Below are 19,873 nucleotides of genomic sequence, written 5' to 3' on the forward strand. Positions count from 1 at the left end.
AGTGCTTTGAAATTCGCAAAATTAGGAAATTTGAACTGCAAATTGCTGGAGCATCCTTTTATTCACCAGATTTTACATGATCTTATTTCCGTTTATTCCCACAGCTAAAGAAATTTGTGGCAGGAAAACATTTTGTAGTTTGATGGAAGGCGTTACGGCAGGCATAGGTGAGTATTTTGCATCACTCCCAGACCCACACTGTGGAGATCTGCGTTCCCTCTTTACAGAAAGGGTTGAATTTGATACAGTGACTCAAGAGAGGACTATATGGTATAATAAATACATTTTTACCGAAAAAACAAACAAAAAAACCACACAATCTTTTTACGGTAAGGAAAGCTGTGTCAGATCATAAATATTTAACAGTAAAGGAGACCTCTCACAGATTAATAGAAGAGTTGTGTCATCACACACACACACACACACACACACACACACACACACACACACAGCCTACCAAAAAAGTGAAACAACCAGAAGGGGAGGAGGAAACGAAATGAGACGTTATGGGTTCAGGGGGAATGTGATGTTATTTCAGTGATTACAAAATCAAACCAAATTTCCGAAGACCTTGACAGTAAGAGCCAATATATCAGTAAGACATTGCACCCCCTCTGGCCTGGTACATGCACTGATTTGGTTTTGAAGGGTGACCTAAAGCTGTTGTATCGTCTCCTGAGCCAAGCTGGCCCAGAACTGTCGTGACTGATGCTTGGCATCCTGAATACTATTACTGGGATGCTGTTGACCTCTGAGCTGACCCCCTTCATGTTCCATCAGGGATGGAAGTGGGGATATTGCTAGCCACAGATGTCCTCAACATTAGGCAGACAGTTCATAGAGATACATGCCATGCATAGTTGACCATTGTCCTTTTGAAAAATGGTGCTGTGATACTGTCACATGACAGATAACATGTGAGGATGGAGGATGTCTGTGACTTACTTTTATGCCATTGGAGTTCCCTCGTGCCTCTCCAGAACATTGGAAGTGTGGAACCTCTCCTGAGTTTACCATTGTACTTAACTGTGATGGTCATCTGGGATAGTGCAGAATCATGATTCATCACTGGACAGCATGCAAAACCATTCATTAGCAGTCCATACTTTTTCATGGCACCACTCCCAGTTTAGCTTTTTGTGTTGTGGTATTAACGGCAGCATGAACATGACACAGTAATTCCCTAGTTTAGCTGCTGCTAGACTCCAACCAATGTTGTGGAATGTTGCAGGGAGAATACACCTGTTCTCTGATGGCAGGCACTGATATGAGGGCATTACTATGTACTTGGTGCACAGTACAGCAGTCCTCCCCTCTGGTGTTGAGACGTGTTAGGCCGGAATCTTGATGGCGAGTATGCCTGCACTCACATTCGCCTACGGTACATCAGGCCATTATCACATCTGAATGCCCCACAGATATGGAAATTGCAAATTGCATGATTCAACCAACTAGCCAAGTGGAGACCCACAATGAGGCCCCTTCAATTTCTGTCAAATGTTGATAAAGCTGACTCACATGAGTGCACTGCATCCCTGTGTCCTCCACAGTGATTCCTCAACATCTGACACTCTTCACACCCCTTATATACGCCACCAGATTTGGTAACAACACTAAACACAAAGAAAACATGCACTCCAGTGGTCGTCCTACCTGTCAGAGAGAATTGCAATTCTTATCATATACATACCCATTGATGATGTGCATGTGTACGAAGTTACTTTGGCATTCGACCATGTCTTCTGAATGCTTCACTTTATTTGTCAGGCATCATATTTAAACTTCTTGTAAATGATAAATTGCAATTCAAGAGACGTAATACTATCCATAAATACAGCACTAGGGTATGGATTGTTTTTTCTTATTCTTTATGGATGTTGGTTTTGGCCAAAAAGAAAGCTGTGATTTATGCTGGGAAAAGAAATTTTAATCGACTACCTGGTGATTTAAAACACCTGACATAATTAACTTTAAAAGCATATAGGAATGTTCTCTTACACAGACAAAATTACAAGCTTGTTTTATATACAGGGTGTATAAAAAAGAATCATCCAATTTTAAAAATTCATAACTATTATGTTATTTGAGATACGTGCATTAACAATGTGCTGTTGGAAAAATCAAACACTCAAGTTTTACATGGTTTGCGCTAGGTAGCAGCAGTGTGTGCCCACTTCAGTTCTAGTAAAAATGATGTCGGGCCAACAAAAAGCGTTTTGTGTTCTGCGTTTTGTGCAGTGCAGGTTAGTAATAACTGCTCACCATGACTTTCGTACTAGATATGGTGTGGATCCTCTTACAGCACTGAGCATTAGACGATGGCATGAACAATTCCCAGAAACAGGTTGTTTGTGTAAGGGCAAATTGCTGGGCCTTCCCCGAGTGTCTGACCCAACATCAAACACATCCACCATAGCTTCACAAGGAGACCGAAAAAATCCATTCGCCGTACATCTGGACAGATCGACATGCCCTCGATGACCATGGCATGTATTGCATCGACATTTTCACATGAAACCATACAAAATTTGGCTACTGCAAGTTCTACATCTACATCTTCCTGATTGAGAGCTGGCTGATGTGCACGTCATGTATGGGTTAACTGAATGCTACAGAAGAGTGGCACAACAACATTATGTTGAGCTGTTTCTGTATCAGTTCCAATCACCTCTGGCTCTTGGGGTTATTGCATTAATCTGTGTTTTGTGTTGTACATTTTGGTGATTCTGTATCACAAGCTATTTCACTGTTGTGAAGGTATTTTCAAAAAAACAAACTGAATAAATCGTAATTATATTATTGCTCTTTTATGAACCACTGCAGACCCTGGGTCCTTTATATCTAAATACTCAGAAACACTCTCAGGATAACCTATGAAATTTTGTCAGTAGATTTCAGGTTCACACTTAATGTATAGTATAAACAAAATCATTATATTTAAAAAATGAGTAAAAAATCAATTTTTATATAGTAATCTTCAGTTTGTATTTCCAGTAGTGTTGTCTTTCTCCTTTTATTAACACTCAGAGGAGGTCTGTCAACAAGAATTAACTATTCACATTCAAAGCACATGTATTGAGCACACATGACTGTACAGATGGAGCCAAACTATCTGCCTCAGCAGAGAATGGCTTTATTTATGCATATTTGAAATGTTGTTCCAAATTCAGTATTCCATAAGTAACTCCTAAAACCATCCATAAATCACATATATTAAACAATAAACAATTATCAGAGACAAGAATTGAACCAGTGTCCCGTACACTGCCAACAATTGGATATAACCGTTACATCATGGCAAACAATGCACAGCATATGGCATTGCCCCCCTCTCTTGCTAAATAGTCACACACTATTTCAGGGTGGACTGTATGTTTCTGGATGTAATCAGTGGTCCTTTGTTTGTGCACACCAAACAATTCGTACACTATGTGATCAAAAATATCCGGACACCCCCAAAAACATATGTTTTTTGTATTAGGTGCATTGTGCTACCACCTAGTGCCAGGTGCTCCATATCGGCGATCTCAGTAGTCAGTAGACATTGTGAGAGAGCAGAATGTGGCATTCTGCGGAACTCCTGGACTTTGAATGTGGTCAGGTGATTGGGTGTCACTTGTGTCATATGTCTGTATGCGAGACTTCCACACTCCTAAACATCCATAGGTCCACTGTTTCCGATGTGGAGTGGAACGATGTGAAGTGGAAACGTGAAGGGACACATACAGCTGACTGACAGAGACTGCTGACAGTTGAAGAGGGTCGTAATCTGTAATAGGCAGACCACCACACAGGAATTCCAGACTGCATCAGTATCCACTGCAAGTACTATGACAGGCAGGAGGTGAGAAAACTTCGAGTTCATAGTCGAGCGGCTGCTCATAAGCCACATGTCATGATGGTAAATGGCAAACGATGCCTTGCTTGGTGTAAGGAGCGTAAACATTGGACGATTGAGAAAAACGTTTTGTGGAGTGACAAATCACGGTACACAGTGTGGCGGTCTGATGGCAGGGTGTGGGTATGGCGAATGCCCGGTGGACATCATCTGCCAGCGTAAGTACTGCCAACAATAAAATTTGGAGGCGATGGTGTTATGGTGTGTTCATGTTTTTCATGGAGGGGGCTTGCACCCCTTGTTGTTTTACATGGCACTATCACAGCACAGGCCTACATTGATATTTTAAGTATCTTCTTCCTTCCCACTGTTGAAGAGCAATTCATGGATGGCGACTGCATCTTTCAACATGATCGAGCACCTGTTAATAATGCATGGCCTTTGGCAGAGTGGTTACACGATAGTAACATCCCTGTAATGGACTGGCCTGCACAGAGTTCTGACCTGAATTCTATAGGGCATCTTTGGGATGTTTTGGAATGCTGCTGTTGTGCCATGCCTCACAAACCTCAGTGCAGCAGTCCATGAAGAATGGGCCACCATTTCCCAAGAAACCTTCCAGCACCAGGTTGAACGTATGCGTGCAAGAGTGGAAGCTGTCATCAGGGCTAAGGGTGGGCCAACACCATATTGAATTCCAGCATTACCAATGGAGGGTGCCATGAACTTGTAAGTCATTTTCAGCCAGGTGTCCAGACACTTTTGATCACATAGTGTATGTTCTGGCTATGTTGTCATATCCTAATGGTCACTGTGACACTTGACTGGAGATACTCCTTTCAATCATATTCACTGTAATGGAAGCCCTATCATTGATCTGTCCTTAAGGACTATGATAATACGCAAAGGACATGAATGAAATCTCTACACTTTTGTCTGGTTATCAGTTGTTGAATATAATCAAACTGAGTGTTGCCAGGTTGAAATGCAGACAGTTCTTGCTTCAATCTCTCAGTTATGATGTGAAACCTACAGTGCCTTGGTTTTACATGTGAGTGCCATGAGAGGCATTATTGTATACGAGCCTCTCTGATATCATCATGCACTGAGAGCAGATCTACAGACATCCTCTAAAATAACCTATGAGGCCATTTGTCTGTAGGTGATAGGCAGTAATAATTAAGTTGTTTCTCCACTAGCAAGTAACTTCTGTGAGCACTTGATGGTGTGTTTACATTACAAAAAAAAATCATGTGCGAGTTTACTTTTGCTAGTTGCTTGTTTTATATCGTCTTCTGATATGAATGAGTAACCCATAAACACAGCCAAGCTTGTCATGAGCTGAACATGAAAGGAATGACAGCAAAGGTAACCAGAAAGTCAAAATCTACAGCCTGCTCATTATCAAAATAGCAGCTAGGCAGATTTGTAAGAGCTCATATGGCTGGCTACCAGCCACTCGCCTAGCTCCATACCACCAGGAATCGGGCCCATGTGACCTGTCTCTCATGTCTCTGGTGGTGCCATGCAATCACTGACTGTAATGACTTCGAGCCACTATTAGTCTCGTGTGCTGGTGGGGATATTAAATCTTGGGCAACTTAATTTCAGGAACTTGCTGCAAGTATTTGCTGAAGAAAAATCATAATGAAAAACAGTCTGTTAAGAAGAAAAGAAATGTTTGGGTGTAGAAATGGATACAGAGGCATACTTATTTAAGTTATCAAGAAATACTATTGAGTGAAATAAAATCTGAGAACTTTGCTCAAATTAAAAACTTTCTGAGAATGTCGTATGTAAGTTTCAAAAATCAAATTGTACATTGCACAATCAAATATTTGAAAATAAGATACAAATATGTAATGAGTTATATCACCAAGAGATCGCCTTTTAATTACTCTTCAATTTTTGCAAACCATATTTACTATTTTTATCACAAATGTAATTCATCTACATCTACACTAACATTAAAAAACCAACTACAATTTAAAGCTGTCTATCATTCTACTTCCACTTCTGGTGAAACAAAGTAATTGGTAAATTCATTTCTGACTTCATTGGCTGATGGCAGCCAATTATACGTTAGTAGGGGTTCTAGAGGTTAATTTGTTTAGGCCCATCTGTCCTTGCACCATTTTCCTTTTTGGCACTGACATTTTTGTATCACTATTGAACACTCAAAACTTCTGCAACTTTGTAAGAAAGTTCTGGCAACTGAAAAGTTTACCAAGTACTTGCAGCAAGATGCAAAAAACCTCTTTCCACTAACTCGTGGAAGCCACTTGTGGAAGTTAACAAAACTTGCTGGAGATGTTTCCACATCAAAGAACATGCAGAAATTGCATCTGTAAGTGACTTGCAGAAGTTCACTTGTTAGTGGACGCATGCTTTTAGAGATGAGCAACATCTACCCTAACTCATTCTAAAAGCTAGCTCCTTCTACAGAATGAGTGAGCAGTGGCTCAGAAAAAAAGAGCGGTAGCTCGTCCAATCTGAAATATCTCTCTAGTGATGTCAGTGAGTGAAACTAAGATTCTAGGACAGTGTCTCGTGCACCATGTTGAATTAATCACTATGACATATACAATTATAATAAAGAACATTTCCCAAGCTGTACAGAGATGTGCATGTACCTTACTGTAGTGAGGAATGTTTCTCAGTCCTGAAAAGAATAGAAAATGAAGAAGTGTCAGTTCTTCAGATTGCTGTAGTAACGCAGAAAACACTTTGAGCCATAAATTTCTATTCTTGATTTGAAAAGAAAATCTCAAATTTCATAAACCCAATAAATGATTACATACTTTTGACTAAGCTTTGAGTACAGTATTTCTTTTCCTTCACATCATTTGATGTACCATCGCGGTCGGAATATGTTGTCAGCCGTGACATGAACCACTCGAGCTGTAGTCGTCAGTGTGCAAGGAGGTGCCATACTGACACATACGGTGATCTAGAAAGGGGGTCATATCTCTGAAATTAAATTTTTCGGGAGACACAAAAGACTGTTATATTACGCAGTGGGTTTAAGCATGGTGTCATGGAGTTTATGTGTAGTAATTGGTACCAGTGCAAAACAGTATTCACCATTACAACATACTTTATCTATTTAGTATGGTCAGTAATCCAGTCTGAATATGCTGGAGTTGAACCTTTTTCAAACCTGATAATGTTGATGAGACGAGTAGTGTCCTGTTTACAGGAGGAGGATTGTGTTATGCAAGTTTATATTAGTATTATTCATTATAGCAATAAAAGAATGTGCTATGAGGATACAGGTTTATTCATGTTACCCAAAATACAGCCACAATCCCAATACAGCAAAGCAAACAATGATGGCATGCTGCATCTTTATCCTGTCCATCATTAAATGGCCACTGGTATAAATGGTTTCTGCTCGTCAGGTATGTATTGTAGAATTTTCTTTACATTGTCTGGTTTCTCCTATTTTATTGGAACACGTCCATCATATGCTTATTTATCTGGACATGGCCCCCTCTCTAACTCATTATGTATATAACAAGCAGTTCTGTTGATGCGACATGACGCCTTGTTGTACCAAACAATGCATACAGATGTATAGATAAGTTATCTCCGTAATCTGAAAAAAAGTGGACATAACCTCTTTTCCAACTCACCAATTCAAATATTTTCAGGAAGTAGAAAGTTAATTTCAATATTGTTCTATATATTACATTGTATTTTTTCTCAATAAAATTTTGTAAATGCAACAAGAGTAAATTTTATTATTATGTGCACCAAATAGAATAAAAAATATCTAGAATTTTGTTGTGATATTTTTAAATATAAAATGTAGGACATTTTCAGAAATTTCCAAACTACAAGGAACATAGGAGAAAATTATTAATCCCCTTTCTGTGTTCATTCAAAAACAGGCTCAAATTAGATAAAAATACGGCTGAAGTGATCTGAATTAGAAAGGTAATGCACCTTCATTTCATTTATTTTAGTAAATGAATAATGAATGTTGAGTTATGAATAATAGCTACTTCATTGCAGTAAGTGAGCAGTTCTGATCCGATCCTGGCGAAGAACAGTTTTCCTCATTGCTAGTTCTCATCCAGTGTATGATTTTGCATCCTGAAAATACTTATGACTCCAGTTTTAATACTTTTCCACAATCTGGGATCATCACATATGGTCCTCTCATCACATATGGTCCTCTGTTCTTCAAGTTGACATCTTCTCCAGTAAACCTGGCAATTTAATCTCTCGGATTTTCTTAGTGCAATTTTTTTTCTCCCCCCCCCCCCCCCTCTCCAGTCGATTTGTTGTTTCTATTTTTAAGCACAATATTTCGAGTTTTCTTCAGGTGCTGCAATCTGCACTCAGTTTTTGCTGCATGCCCCCTCAGTTTTTTCTAGCTCCAGTGGATAAGATGGCAATGACTCATGAGATCTTAATAAACTGAGTGCCAGACCCCAAGCCTTGTTTAAATTGAAAGCTGCATCGCATTTATGAAATTTACCAATGCCTCTGTTTCGATGGACTTCTTCATTATGCTGTCCCAGGAACTGGGCAGTTGGACCATTAAACTGATCTTTTAGTATTTCATTTCATGATAATACTCAAGACAGTGCTTGGCAATGTCTTGTCTTGCATGATTGTTTTAGTCAGGCATATCACCGATGTTCCTTGCATGTCTTCTTGACTATTCCAATAGTATGACCCTCGTAGGACACACGACATTTGCATGGAATGTGGTACACAACTGTCTTTCAGAGTCCTAGATGATGTTTATCATTATGAAGAAGTTTTCTTATATTTGTTGATGGGAACAAAATACACTGGACGCCGTAATTCTATAGGAGTCTACAGATCTTTCCAGAGATTTGGCAGGCGTAAGGCAGAGCAGTTCTTGGCTTGCCTTTTTCTCTGTCTCATCCTCTTCCTCAGACATTGGTGGTTGTGAGTGCATTGCCTGCTCAATTTGTCGAGCTAAGGACAAGTTCCTTCAGAACGCTATTCATAGGTGTTGTAGTTCTTTGGTGAGGCTCGCCTTATCTGATAGCTTTTCAAACTCTGTTAACGAGAGTCTTTAGTAAGGAATTTCCTTGTGGCGGATGTTGATGGTTCAGAGTGTGGAGACAGAGGTCATTTTGCATGGGTTTTCTGTGTGCACTGTGACTAAGGGGTCTGACCTTTCTTCCCTTAACTAACATACTGAGGAAAGGTCGCTTCATGTTTCTCATTCCATACAGTTATCATCCACAAATGAATATGAACTTTGGTAAACACTATGGTTTGAACTTTGGGGAATCCTAGTATGATTGCTTCATAGTATTCCGTGTATAGGTATGCCTCAACTAACGATAACGGTACACATCACCACACCATCAGTTTTTCCACAACATCTTTCATCAAACGGTGGTAGTTGATGTGAGAAGGTGCCTAAAGAGTTCAGTGAGATCTTCGCTGAATTTTTCCACAGCTAGTTTCAAGGATTCAGGAAGCAGGACTCTCATAACAGAGGAGACCACATTGAAACTGACGGTCATATCCATGTCCTGTAGCCACACTTTACTGAACTTGATATGAGTTGCGAATGTAGATGTTTACCTCCCGCCCCACTTTCATTGACAATGTGTTTTAGGTATTTTGTCACGTGATATGTTGGTGTGTCAATATACCTTTTGGTCTTTGAGGAATGCCTTCCATATGTAGCTTATGATGGCCATATAGTCGTAGTGGCATAGCTGGTCATGTTGTGAGATCTGTTTATATTCAGTGATGAATGTGTTTTGTCTTACAATGTTAGCAGCTGTGCTACCACAACTATATGGGTTTCATCATATATGCAAGAAATGCGTTCCTGTAAGATTCATAGTTAGTAATATTGGCACACCTATGAACAACCTGACAGAATACCTGCATACATTCTCAGTGAATAAGTTGGTAAGAGCGAACTGTACATTCACAACTCTGCTCACTTTGTACCAATGACTCAGTAGCCAAGCCTGGAGTTTGCACTGTTGTATTAAGTCATGAATGGCACTTGTGCAAAGTCTTTAGTATGTTGCAAATGCCCGTTGTCGTAAGAACAGTATTCTGTGTAGTTGTGAGTACATGATGTCAGAGTTAAGTGAATTCGAATGTGGGCAAATAGTTGTTGCTCTTATGGTGGGTGCTTCTGTAACCAAGGGGGCTGAAGTGTTTGGTCTTTCAAGAGGCAGTATGTCGAAGATTTATACCGCATACAGGGAAAGGGAAAAACATTATCCGCTAAGTCACAACATGGACGAAAGTGTCTGTCGAGCAATCCTGACATAAAGTCATTGAAGAGGGTTGCGGCGAAAAATAAGAGGACAATAGCTGCAAAAGTCACTGCAGAGATGAATGTTGAATTCGCAAACTGTGTCAGCCCCAAAACTACACAAAGGAAGCTCCAAAAACAGGAAATTGCTGAGCATACTGGAATTCCAAAACTGCTCATCAGTGATGCAAATGCATGTAACAGGACAGTGTGGTGCCTAAGCCATAAAACCTGGACTATGGAGCAATGGAAGAACATCATTTGGTTGGCTGTTTCCAACTTTTGGCAGAGTTTACACCCCAAGAATGAGAGATGTCAGGGGTTCAGTAATGATGTGGGCAACTGTGAGCCTTATGGTTACTCTGCAGGGGGGCATTACTGCCAATGAAAATGTGACCATTTTGGCTGATCAGGTCCATCCCTTGGTACAGTGTTTGTTCCCCAATTGTGATGCTGTGTTCCAAGACGATGGCCCCCTGATCACACAGCTCGCATCATCCACGACTCATTTTGTGAACACAGGGATAAATTATCGCATCTCCCTTGGCCACCTCAGTCACTGGATCTCAACGTTATGGAGCCTTTGTGGTCTATGCAAGAAACAAGGTTGCGTGATCACTATCCACCTCCATCGTTGTTACCTGAAATTGCCACTATTTTGCAGGAAGAATTGTTTAAGGTTCCCGTGAAAACCTTACCAGATCTGTATTTATTTATCCACTCCAACACTACTGGAAGCTGTTTTAAATGCCAATGGTTTCCCTAAACCATATTAGGCATGGTAATGTGTTGTGTTTATGGTATTTCCATGTTATTGTCCACCCTCTGTTGCATGGAAAGTGTGAAACAAATGATACTTTTGTAATATGGCTGTGAATATGCATAACAACACAGCTTGCAGCATCTGATGAAAATGACTGGGTCCATCATAAAAATACCATGCAAAAATTGAAACAACTATTCTACTGAACACTCGAAAGCATCTGTGAGCTGTGGTGCTTCAGCAGTTGTACAGCAGTGAAGACAGTAGAGCAGAAAAGAACTCAGTGTGCACTGTTCCCATTTGTCAATGTGGTAAACCTCGTTAAGAGACCAATTCCAATCCGAGCAAGAGGAATTGGTAGATGACCTGAGTGGTGGTAGAGAAGGAGGGGGGGGGGGGGGGGGAGAGGTGACTGAGTCACATACTTCTGTTGTTGGGCATTCCCTACAGTGGCTTACACAATTCCTGACAGATCAGTAGAGATCTGGCCAATGATACCTGCTTCTGATTTTGTCAAGGACCTTCATAAATCCGAAATGGTCTGATGTTGTAGTATTGTGAAAATACTTCAGAAGGGCTGGCCATAAATGAACTGGGATAATGCGCAACCATTTCCATCCCATTTTGTCATAATTTATTTTAGATATTGTTCCCTCTATTAACCTGAATCATCTTTTGGCAACTTTTTCATTCTCTAAGGTATTTGTTTTGCTCTACTGTGCAACATTTAGCATTGCTGCCATTTGCTTCTGACTCAAAGTATCATCTTCATCCAGTATTGCTTGCAATTCGGCGTCTTCGAACTTTTTTGGTGGTCTTCTACGTTCTTCATTTCTTACATCAAAATCATTATTTCTGAACTGTTGAAACCATCTTTTGCATGTTGCTTCTGATAGAGCATGATCACCATATGCCTCGACAAGCATTCGATGCGACTGCAGCACTTTTTTTTTTTTCAAATGAAAACAAAAAATTAATGCTTTCCGCAAATCATCACTTTCTGGCACAAATTCCGACATTGTTAACACGATGAAAACATATGATGTTGTTTGTTCCTTGACTTGATGAATACTAAATATCTTTGACAGATGTCATACCAACCAAACAAAAAAAATTAAGGCTCGTTCACAACAAATGTTCCCTATCGACACATTTGTATCTTAACGCTCATTTCATACCGGTATACCTGGTAGACTAGCAAAAGTGTATTGTAAGAATTATATTTGGTGTTTGTTGAGAACATCCTCTACAAAACACTTGGTATCTTGACAATATGCATTAATGTTCTTTTACATTACCAATATTTCCCTGGTCTCAAAAACTAATGCAAGCATGAATATAACCAACAGCAGCCTCTACAGAGACTTCAATGGCTTAACATTAGCACAGAAAGGAGTCCAACATATGGGTACATATGTCTTCAACTACTTAACAGTGCATATTAAATGTATTGAAGATAATGCATTGGAGTTTATGATTGAATTAAGGATGTTCTTTTGGGTAATTGCTTCTGCTACATTGAAGAGTATCTTCACAGTATCTCTTAATGCCAAGGGTCAAGAATTTACATCATACCAATACTGTGTTAATAACTGGAAGGTTAACTGTTTTCGGATGCCAGTGCCAGTAGATGCCCATTCTTCATGAAGCTACCAAGACTTCTGCTAAGTGTTTCTGGTGCCTGTAAAGCACCACAATGTTTCATTTTTATTTTTCATCTAGAAATTTATTCGGGCATTAAGGAGTCAAAATTAAATGTGTTAGATTGTATTATAATTAATATCAGCATTGTAATATTACAATGTTTCACAATGTCAAGTCATTTCATTTACTTGCACTTAAATATATGTAAATCCTTCATTTCTTCCCAGAGACCTCTTTCCATGGGATCCATGGAATATCATGAATGTTCTGTAATGCAACTCCCAAAGCACTGTAATGTTTTTTTATTTGTCACTTGGAAAACATCTTGCTCTCTGGCTGTATCTGTCATACCCTTTCCATGGTATCTTTGCTCTATACAGCATGACAGTGCAGGTTACCAGTTACTCACATTTTCTTGTAAGACAGAGGGAGAGCATGCCTACCCTATTTAGTATTTGACCACTATTTTAAAACTACCAGTAAAGTGTAAAGATTGCTTCAGGTATACATTTATGAAAGAGCTTCGCTGATCTTGGATGACCAGGTGGGAGATTTCAGATGACATCCTTTATAGCCTTATTCTATACTAGTCACTCGCATCATCCCTTCATAAAGAGTGTATTATACGAAATGAATGCAGAAAATGAGAGGGCTGGTAGAGTGGGTCGTAACAAGCATATTTCATATAGTAACTTGTGTCTGCATTCCTCAGCGTACATTGCTAGACAATGTTGAACAGCGTCGCATGCTGCCAAGAGGGTAGGTACACAACATGCCATCTGAGCCGTCGTGGTAGTGACTCTAAAGGGCAACAATTTCAATGTATTTGTGACATCAAGGTAAAAGATGTTGGGTTGAAGTTTTATGACCTTTATTTGCAAACACTGGAGTCAACATATTTGCAGATATTCCAGGTGGGACAACACTATGGGTTTTCTGCCTCTTACTGGGCTGTGCAAATGACTGTTTGATACGTGTTGCATAGAGGGCAGCACCTGTGCACACTGCAGAGTCTACTTCATCCTGTATTAGTTTGTCATCAAATGGGGACACTCTTGAGTTTGTTACTGTGTGGGGTGGACAGGAAATGGAGGAAAGGGCAGACATGCATTGTGCTTACAGCGCAACAAATGGAAATGCTCATGCTGCCCAGCGTTTGTACGTTCGGTGACATCTACAGGTCCCTACGAGAGAGAGAGGTTCGCTTGAGGTATGTTTTTCACTGACACATTCTTGTAATGGCACATGTGCATTTAAGGCCTGCTTCAAAGAAGTACCACGCCCTTCACCCAGGCAATATTCCATGTCGAATTGAGTTCTGACAGTGGTTTTCACAAAGGTGTGACATTCAACCTGACTCTCCAAACTGTGTACTTTTTACATATGAGGCATCATTTACATGATAGGGTGTGTTAAATAGCCACAGCCGCAGTGATTAGTGCATTGGACTTGCATTTGGGAGGACAACTCTTCAAATCCGTGTTCAGCCAACCAGATTTTGGTTTTTCGTGATTTCCCTAAATTGCTCTAGGCAAATGCCAGGATGATTCCATTGAAAGGGCATGACTGATTTCCTTCCCCCTCCTTGACACAATCAGAGCTTGCGCTCTGTCTCTAATGACCTCAACGTCAACGGGACAGTAAATCCAGCTTTCCTTCTTCTGTTCCTCCCTTCTGTGTGAGCATGGGAAAATCCCCACACGCCTCTGTATGTGGTCACCAAGATTGCTTCACTATCGATATTTGGGCCAGCTTGGTAAGCGTTATTCCGGTCAGTCCATACATGTTCCACCAGCGACTGAATGCAAACAGATACGTAATATTTTTACAAGAAACTCTGCCAGAGTTGTTGGAACATGTTCCACTCACTGTGCGACAACTAATGCGGTACCAACACGAAAGTGCACTTTGCACATGCAGTGTGAATGCATTTGGATTAAACCTTTGGTGAGAACTGGATAGGGTGCAGTGGGCTGGTGGCAGGGCCTGCATGTCCCCTGCCCGTCCCCCTCCTCCCCGACTTCATCCCAGTGATTTTTTTCTTCTGGGGCCACCTGAAATGTATTGTCTTTGAAACAGCCATTGAGACGTGAAGACCTGATAGCCTCCAATGCAATTTCCACTTTGCTTAAAGTGTTTGAAAGAGTGTGACGGATATGCCAGTGTCGTTGCACAGTGTACATTCAAGGAGGAGGACGTAATTTTGAGCACTTTTTCTAACTGTTTTCAAATAAAGATTATAAAACTTCACCCCAACTTCTCATTTACCTTGGTGTGTGTGTGTGTGTGTGTGTGTGTGTGTGTGTGTGTGTGTGTGTGTGTGTGTGAGAGAGAGAGAGAGAGAGAGAGAGAGAGAGAGAGAGAGAGAGAGAGATGGGGGGGGCATATTATCTGTGTCACATGAAATGTATGCAGTTTACTTAATTTTAAACATTACCATTTAGGAATGTTCTGAAGGAAAAATATATGTAGACCAATTGCATATTCATATGGTAGTACTACCCTCATTGCAGTTACTAACATTCTTCTTGGAACACTACTCATAATTATATACAGGCATGATTAAGTGAGCTGAAATAATTCTGTGTGTACAACATTGTCTCTAGGTGTCCTTCTTACGTAATTCACAACAAGAGCAGGAAAAAGTTGAATCAGAAATATGGAAGGAAATAGTTATGTTATCAAAATTGCATCATCCCAATGTACTACATATTCTTGGTGCTACGAAACAGAATGGTCATTTCAACATATTTGTTGAGTGGATGGCTGGTGGATCTATTGCCACACTGCTGGATAGCTATGGTCCATTCAGTGAGTCTGTTATCATCAACTATACAAAACAAACTCTTCAAGGCCTGAACTATCTGCATAAAAACCATATTTTGCACCGTGACCTGAAAGGTAAGCACACTGATGTTTTGAATTGTCTTGATTGCTGTAGTGATTACAATAAAAATTTTATGAACAGTTGAATAATCATGAAAGTATTATGTTATTTACTGACTTGTTACAGGTGCAAATCTCTTAATAGATAGCACAGGCAGAAATTTATGCATAGGTGATTTTGGGGCAGCAGTGCATTTAGAAACTCAGACAGTGGTGTCAGGAGAATTGCAAGGTCAAATTCTTGGAACTATTGCATTTATGGCTCCAGAAGTCCTAAGGGGAGAAAATTATGAACACTCCTGTGATATTTGGAGTGTTGGTTGTTGCATTATTGAAATGGTTACCACAAAACCACCATGGAAAGAAAATCAGATGTCCAACCACCTTGCTCTTATGTACAAAGTAAGTACTGTCAAGATACCCAGTGAATTCAGACATTAGAGGTTTTGATTTTCAACATTTTTCCTTTTAAACACCAGATAATTTAACTACACACATTAAAAAAAGTTTTGCATCACCTCAGTTCCAAGAGTTCTGGAATCTGTACAGAAAATTGGAATAGAGACTAACATAAACATCATTTCCACCCTTTTCATTGCTCATGAAAATCACACATTGCATGTTGTACCACCATACAGCGAGACCTTCAGAGGTGGTGGTTCAGATTGCTGTACACACCGGTACCTATAATACCCAGTAGCACGTCCTCTTGCATTGATGCATGCCTGTATTTGTCGTGACACACTATCCACACGTTCATCAAGGGACTGTTGGTCCAGATTGTCCCACTCCTCAACGGCGATTTGGTGTAGATCCCTCAGAGTGGTTGGTGGGTCACCTCATCCATAAACCACCCTTTTCAATCTATCCCAGGCATGTTTGATAGGGGCTCAAGTCTGGAGAACATGCTGGCCACTCTAGTCGAGTGATGTCGTTATCTTGAAGGAAGTCATTCACAAGATGTGCACGATGGGGGCATGAATTATTGTCCATGAAGACTAATGCCTCGCCAATATGGTGCCTATAAGTGTCACTATCAGTCGGAGGATGGCATTCACGTATTGTACAGCTGTTACGGCACCTTGCACGACCACCAGCGGTGTACGTCGGCCCCACATAATGCCACCCCAAAACAGCAGCGAGCCTCCACCTTGCTGCACTTGCTGCACAGTGTATCTGAGGCATTCAGCCTGATCGGGTTCTCTCTAAACATGTCTCCGACAATTGTCTGGTTAAATGCATATGCGACACCCATCGGTGAAGAGAACGTGATGCCAATCCTGAGCAGTCCATTTGGCATGTTGTTGGCCCGAGCGAGAGTTCCTATCTCTCTCTCTCTGTATCTCCTCCATGTCCGAACAACACGGCTTTGGTTCACTCAGAGATGCCTGGACACTTCTCTTGTTGAAAGCCCTTCCTGCACAAAGTAACAATGCAGATGCGATTGAACCGCGGTATTGACCGTGTAGGCATGGTTAAACTACAGACAACACAAGCCATGTATCCCCTTCCTGGTGGAATGACTGGAACTGATGGGCTGTTGCCTTCCCCCCCCCCCCTCTCCCTTCCCCCCCCCCCTCTCCCTTCCCCCCCCCCTCTCCCTCCCCCCCCCCCCCTCCCCTCCCCCCCAGTCTAATAGGTGCTGCTCATGCATGTTTGTGTAGATCTTTTGGCAGGTTTAGTGACGTCTCTGAACAGTCAAAGGGACTGTGTCTGTGACACAGTATCCACAGTCAACGTCTATCTTCCGGAGTTCTGGGAACCGGGGTGATGCAAAACTTTTTTTGATGCGTGTATCTAGTCACCAGCTCCAGTGGAGGACAACACAAAATGTCATCAATGTAGATGTCATTTATAGTTGTGAGTGCCTAATGAGCATTTTAAAGTTAACAATTTTTAATCTATGCTGTGCATTAATACTTATTATTTTGTACTCTGAAATAATACGGTTAAATAAACACACCATAAAAAAAAGTCAACAACCCGCACCCACCAGTGCACAGGAGTCGTTACAGTACTTTGTAACACTACCTGTAGCCTTGGAAATTGCCTCATCTCAGCAAGGAAGAGTGTCCTCAAGTTTCTTCAGGTATGTCACATCCAGCTGGATCCATTCACAGATGATTAGATCCTGTAGGAATAACAGCTTGTGAGGATGTTGCTATGATGGATCCACTGTGCCACATAGCCTCAGAAATTTTCTTTGTGATTCAGATGATATGGTTTAGCAGGCCAGTCGAGGGCCAACAGCTTGCCCGAGTGTCCGTCAAATGGGAAAGTATGCGCACAGCCCTGTGATCAGAAGTGTCCACAGCACATTCACTGTGAAGATGTAGAAGAAAGTACAACACTTGGTCACCAAGAATGTTGAAATAGTTATCCTCGTTTGTGTTGACAGTAACCTGAACATCACAGAACCATCTTCGGCCTGAACTACACCATCCACACACTACAGGTTAAACATCTTATTGAACGTTCAGTGCACTTGACACCTTGTATGATTTGAAAAGAGGCAAAATTGTAACTTGCTGGTCAACACTACACATCTCCGGTCAGCTGTTGTTAATTTTCTGTGTTGTTTGTCTATTGAAGACACACAGCTTTATGTGCCACGGTGATCATTGGCTCTGTGTGAAGTGTCTGATTCCAGATATTCATTGAGGCAGTAAGTTCCCTTCAAATTGTTCACTCGGAAACTGGTTGAGATACACTTGTATTCACTGGCAGTAACAATTTGTATTGGGTTTGAAACCAGTTGTCATTGACAAAGTGTGACACTCATCTCTAATCACTGTCGAATGGAATCTTTTTACAACCACTGTTCTTACACTGTGTTAATATGGCTACGAGTGGTACACCATTGCTCGTAAACACACTGTACAGTCCTTAGTGGTACACCAACAAATTGGACAGTTTGATTCACGCATTTAGCAGGCTTGTGTCCAAACACGATTAAACCTTTCTGCCATTTTGTCATGTCCCAATGTCAGTCCATCTTGCTGTACTGTTTCCGTACAACCAGCTGACACAAATACACCATGGCTTACATCAGTAACAGTGTGTCACATAGCATTTTGGAATGCTTAGAAGGAATAGAAGTTATACCAAAGTGACTAATATGTTGTTATAAGAGGGGTGACATTTTTTTTGTCGATTCACTAATAAAGTTTTAAAGGTACAGTATATGTAACTATTTATTTGCCATATGTATTACTGGGAACTCAAGTGCAAATAAAAGTGGTTCCCTTATATAAATCTCTCAGGCTGGTGCTTCATTTTCTACTCTTGAAAGTAGCACTATATGCAATAGTGTGGAAGTGATATTAACCTGCAACATCCATTGAATCCTGTCCTTAGTTTCTGGGTAACAGTCATTAAGATCGGGTTTTTTAATTTTAAAAAACAAGAGTCGTCATGAATGCTGAGAAGATGAGTTAACTGGCTGTGTAACTGCAGTGATATTCATCTTGGATTTACAGCATGCTGGGTTAGTAACAGGAGAGCAACTTGTGTTAACCAGTTTGATGTAGAAAACAAAGTTACAAAATTCAGTTACTTTTATTTAAGTTGTGACCTTTGCATGTTTGTCATGCCAATTGTCACTGAAAACTTTATGTAGACTCAAGTATGTACAATATTAACATGGTTTGTGTGCTATCACACAATACACCAATTTTCCTGTTTGGATAATTCAATAAAGAGTTCTGATACACAAAACTGGTCATCAGTTAAATAAAAAGAATCACGCACGCACGCACGCACTACTTAAGTAATAAGTTGTTTTAGTAATTCACCCGTCTCTTCAACTTTCATTACATTTGTCCCATTTTCTCTAATTTACAGATAGCCTCAAGCAAGGAACCTCCATTCATTCCTCATACTCTTGGCATGTTACTTAAAAATGTTGCACACAAGTGTCTGCAGATAAAACCAGAACTGCGGCCTACAGCAAAAGAACTACTTAATCATGAGTGCTTCATAAACACACCTGAATATATTGGTACCTGTAGTAATAATGTTTAAAGACTTAAATCAAGGATGGAACAACACTCTAAATGTACTATTTATTTTCTATAAAGTTAAAATTATATTTTTATATGGCTTGTTGAATAAGACTGATTATTAAAGTATTCATATTTTCAGTACATGCTTTTTAAAGCATTGATTGTATGAAAATTACATCAGTATTCTCAATTTTATATCTATATATCATTCATTGATATAATATTGTGGATAAACATGCTATGTGTGCCTTATCATAAAACCTGTTGGTTTTACTTCCTGTTTATATTTAATATAATAGGAATAATAGTAAGAAAAAGCACAAGAATAAAAACAGATTTTATATGAATAAAACTCTTGAATCATCATTTTGCATGTATTAAAGAACTAAGTGCAAGAATGCTCCAATAATATGTATATTTTTTATGTACTTAGATATTCTGTGGGGATTTTAATTTTTCATGATCAT

General features: G+C 40.1%; 1 protein-coding gene across 2 annotated transcripts in view; it reads left to right on the forward strand.

The window, feature by feature from the left end:
• The window catches only part of LOC124721814 (mitogen-activated protein kinase kinase kinase 1-like), a 178,522-nt gene extending 158,925 nt beyond the window's left edge, over positions 1–19,597 (forward strand). The window contains exons 17-19 of one of the 2 annotated variants that reach the window (XM_047246935.1): positions 15,123–15,417; positions 15,530–15,804; positions 19,246–19,597. In XM_047246935.1, the coding sequence (XP_047102891.1) occupies positions 15,123–15,417; positions 15,530–15,804; positions 19,246–19,425 (750 nt within the window). In that variant the 3' untranslated portion in view covers positions 19,426–19,597. The remainder of the gene's footprint in view (positions 1–15,122; positions 15,418–15,529; positions 15,805–19,245) is intronic. The other variant, XM_047246934.1, reaches the window with a different exon arrangement.
• Positions 19,598–19,873: the final 276 nt, after the last annotated feature.

Source organism: Schistocerca piceifrons, chromosome X, assembly GCF_021461385.2.
Source record: "Schistocerca piceifrons isolate TAMUIC-IGC-003096 chromosome X, iqSchPice1.1, whole genome shotgun sequence".
Classification (NCBI taxonomy): domain Eukaryota; kingdom Metazoa; phylum Arthropoda; class Insecta; order Orthoptera; family Acrididae; genus Schistocerca; species Schistocerca piceifrons.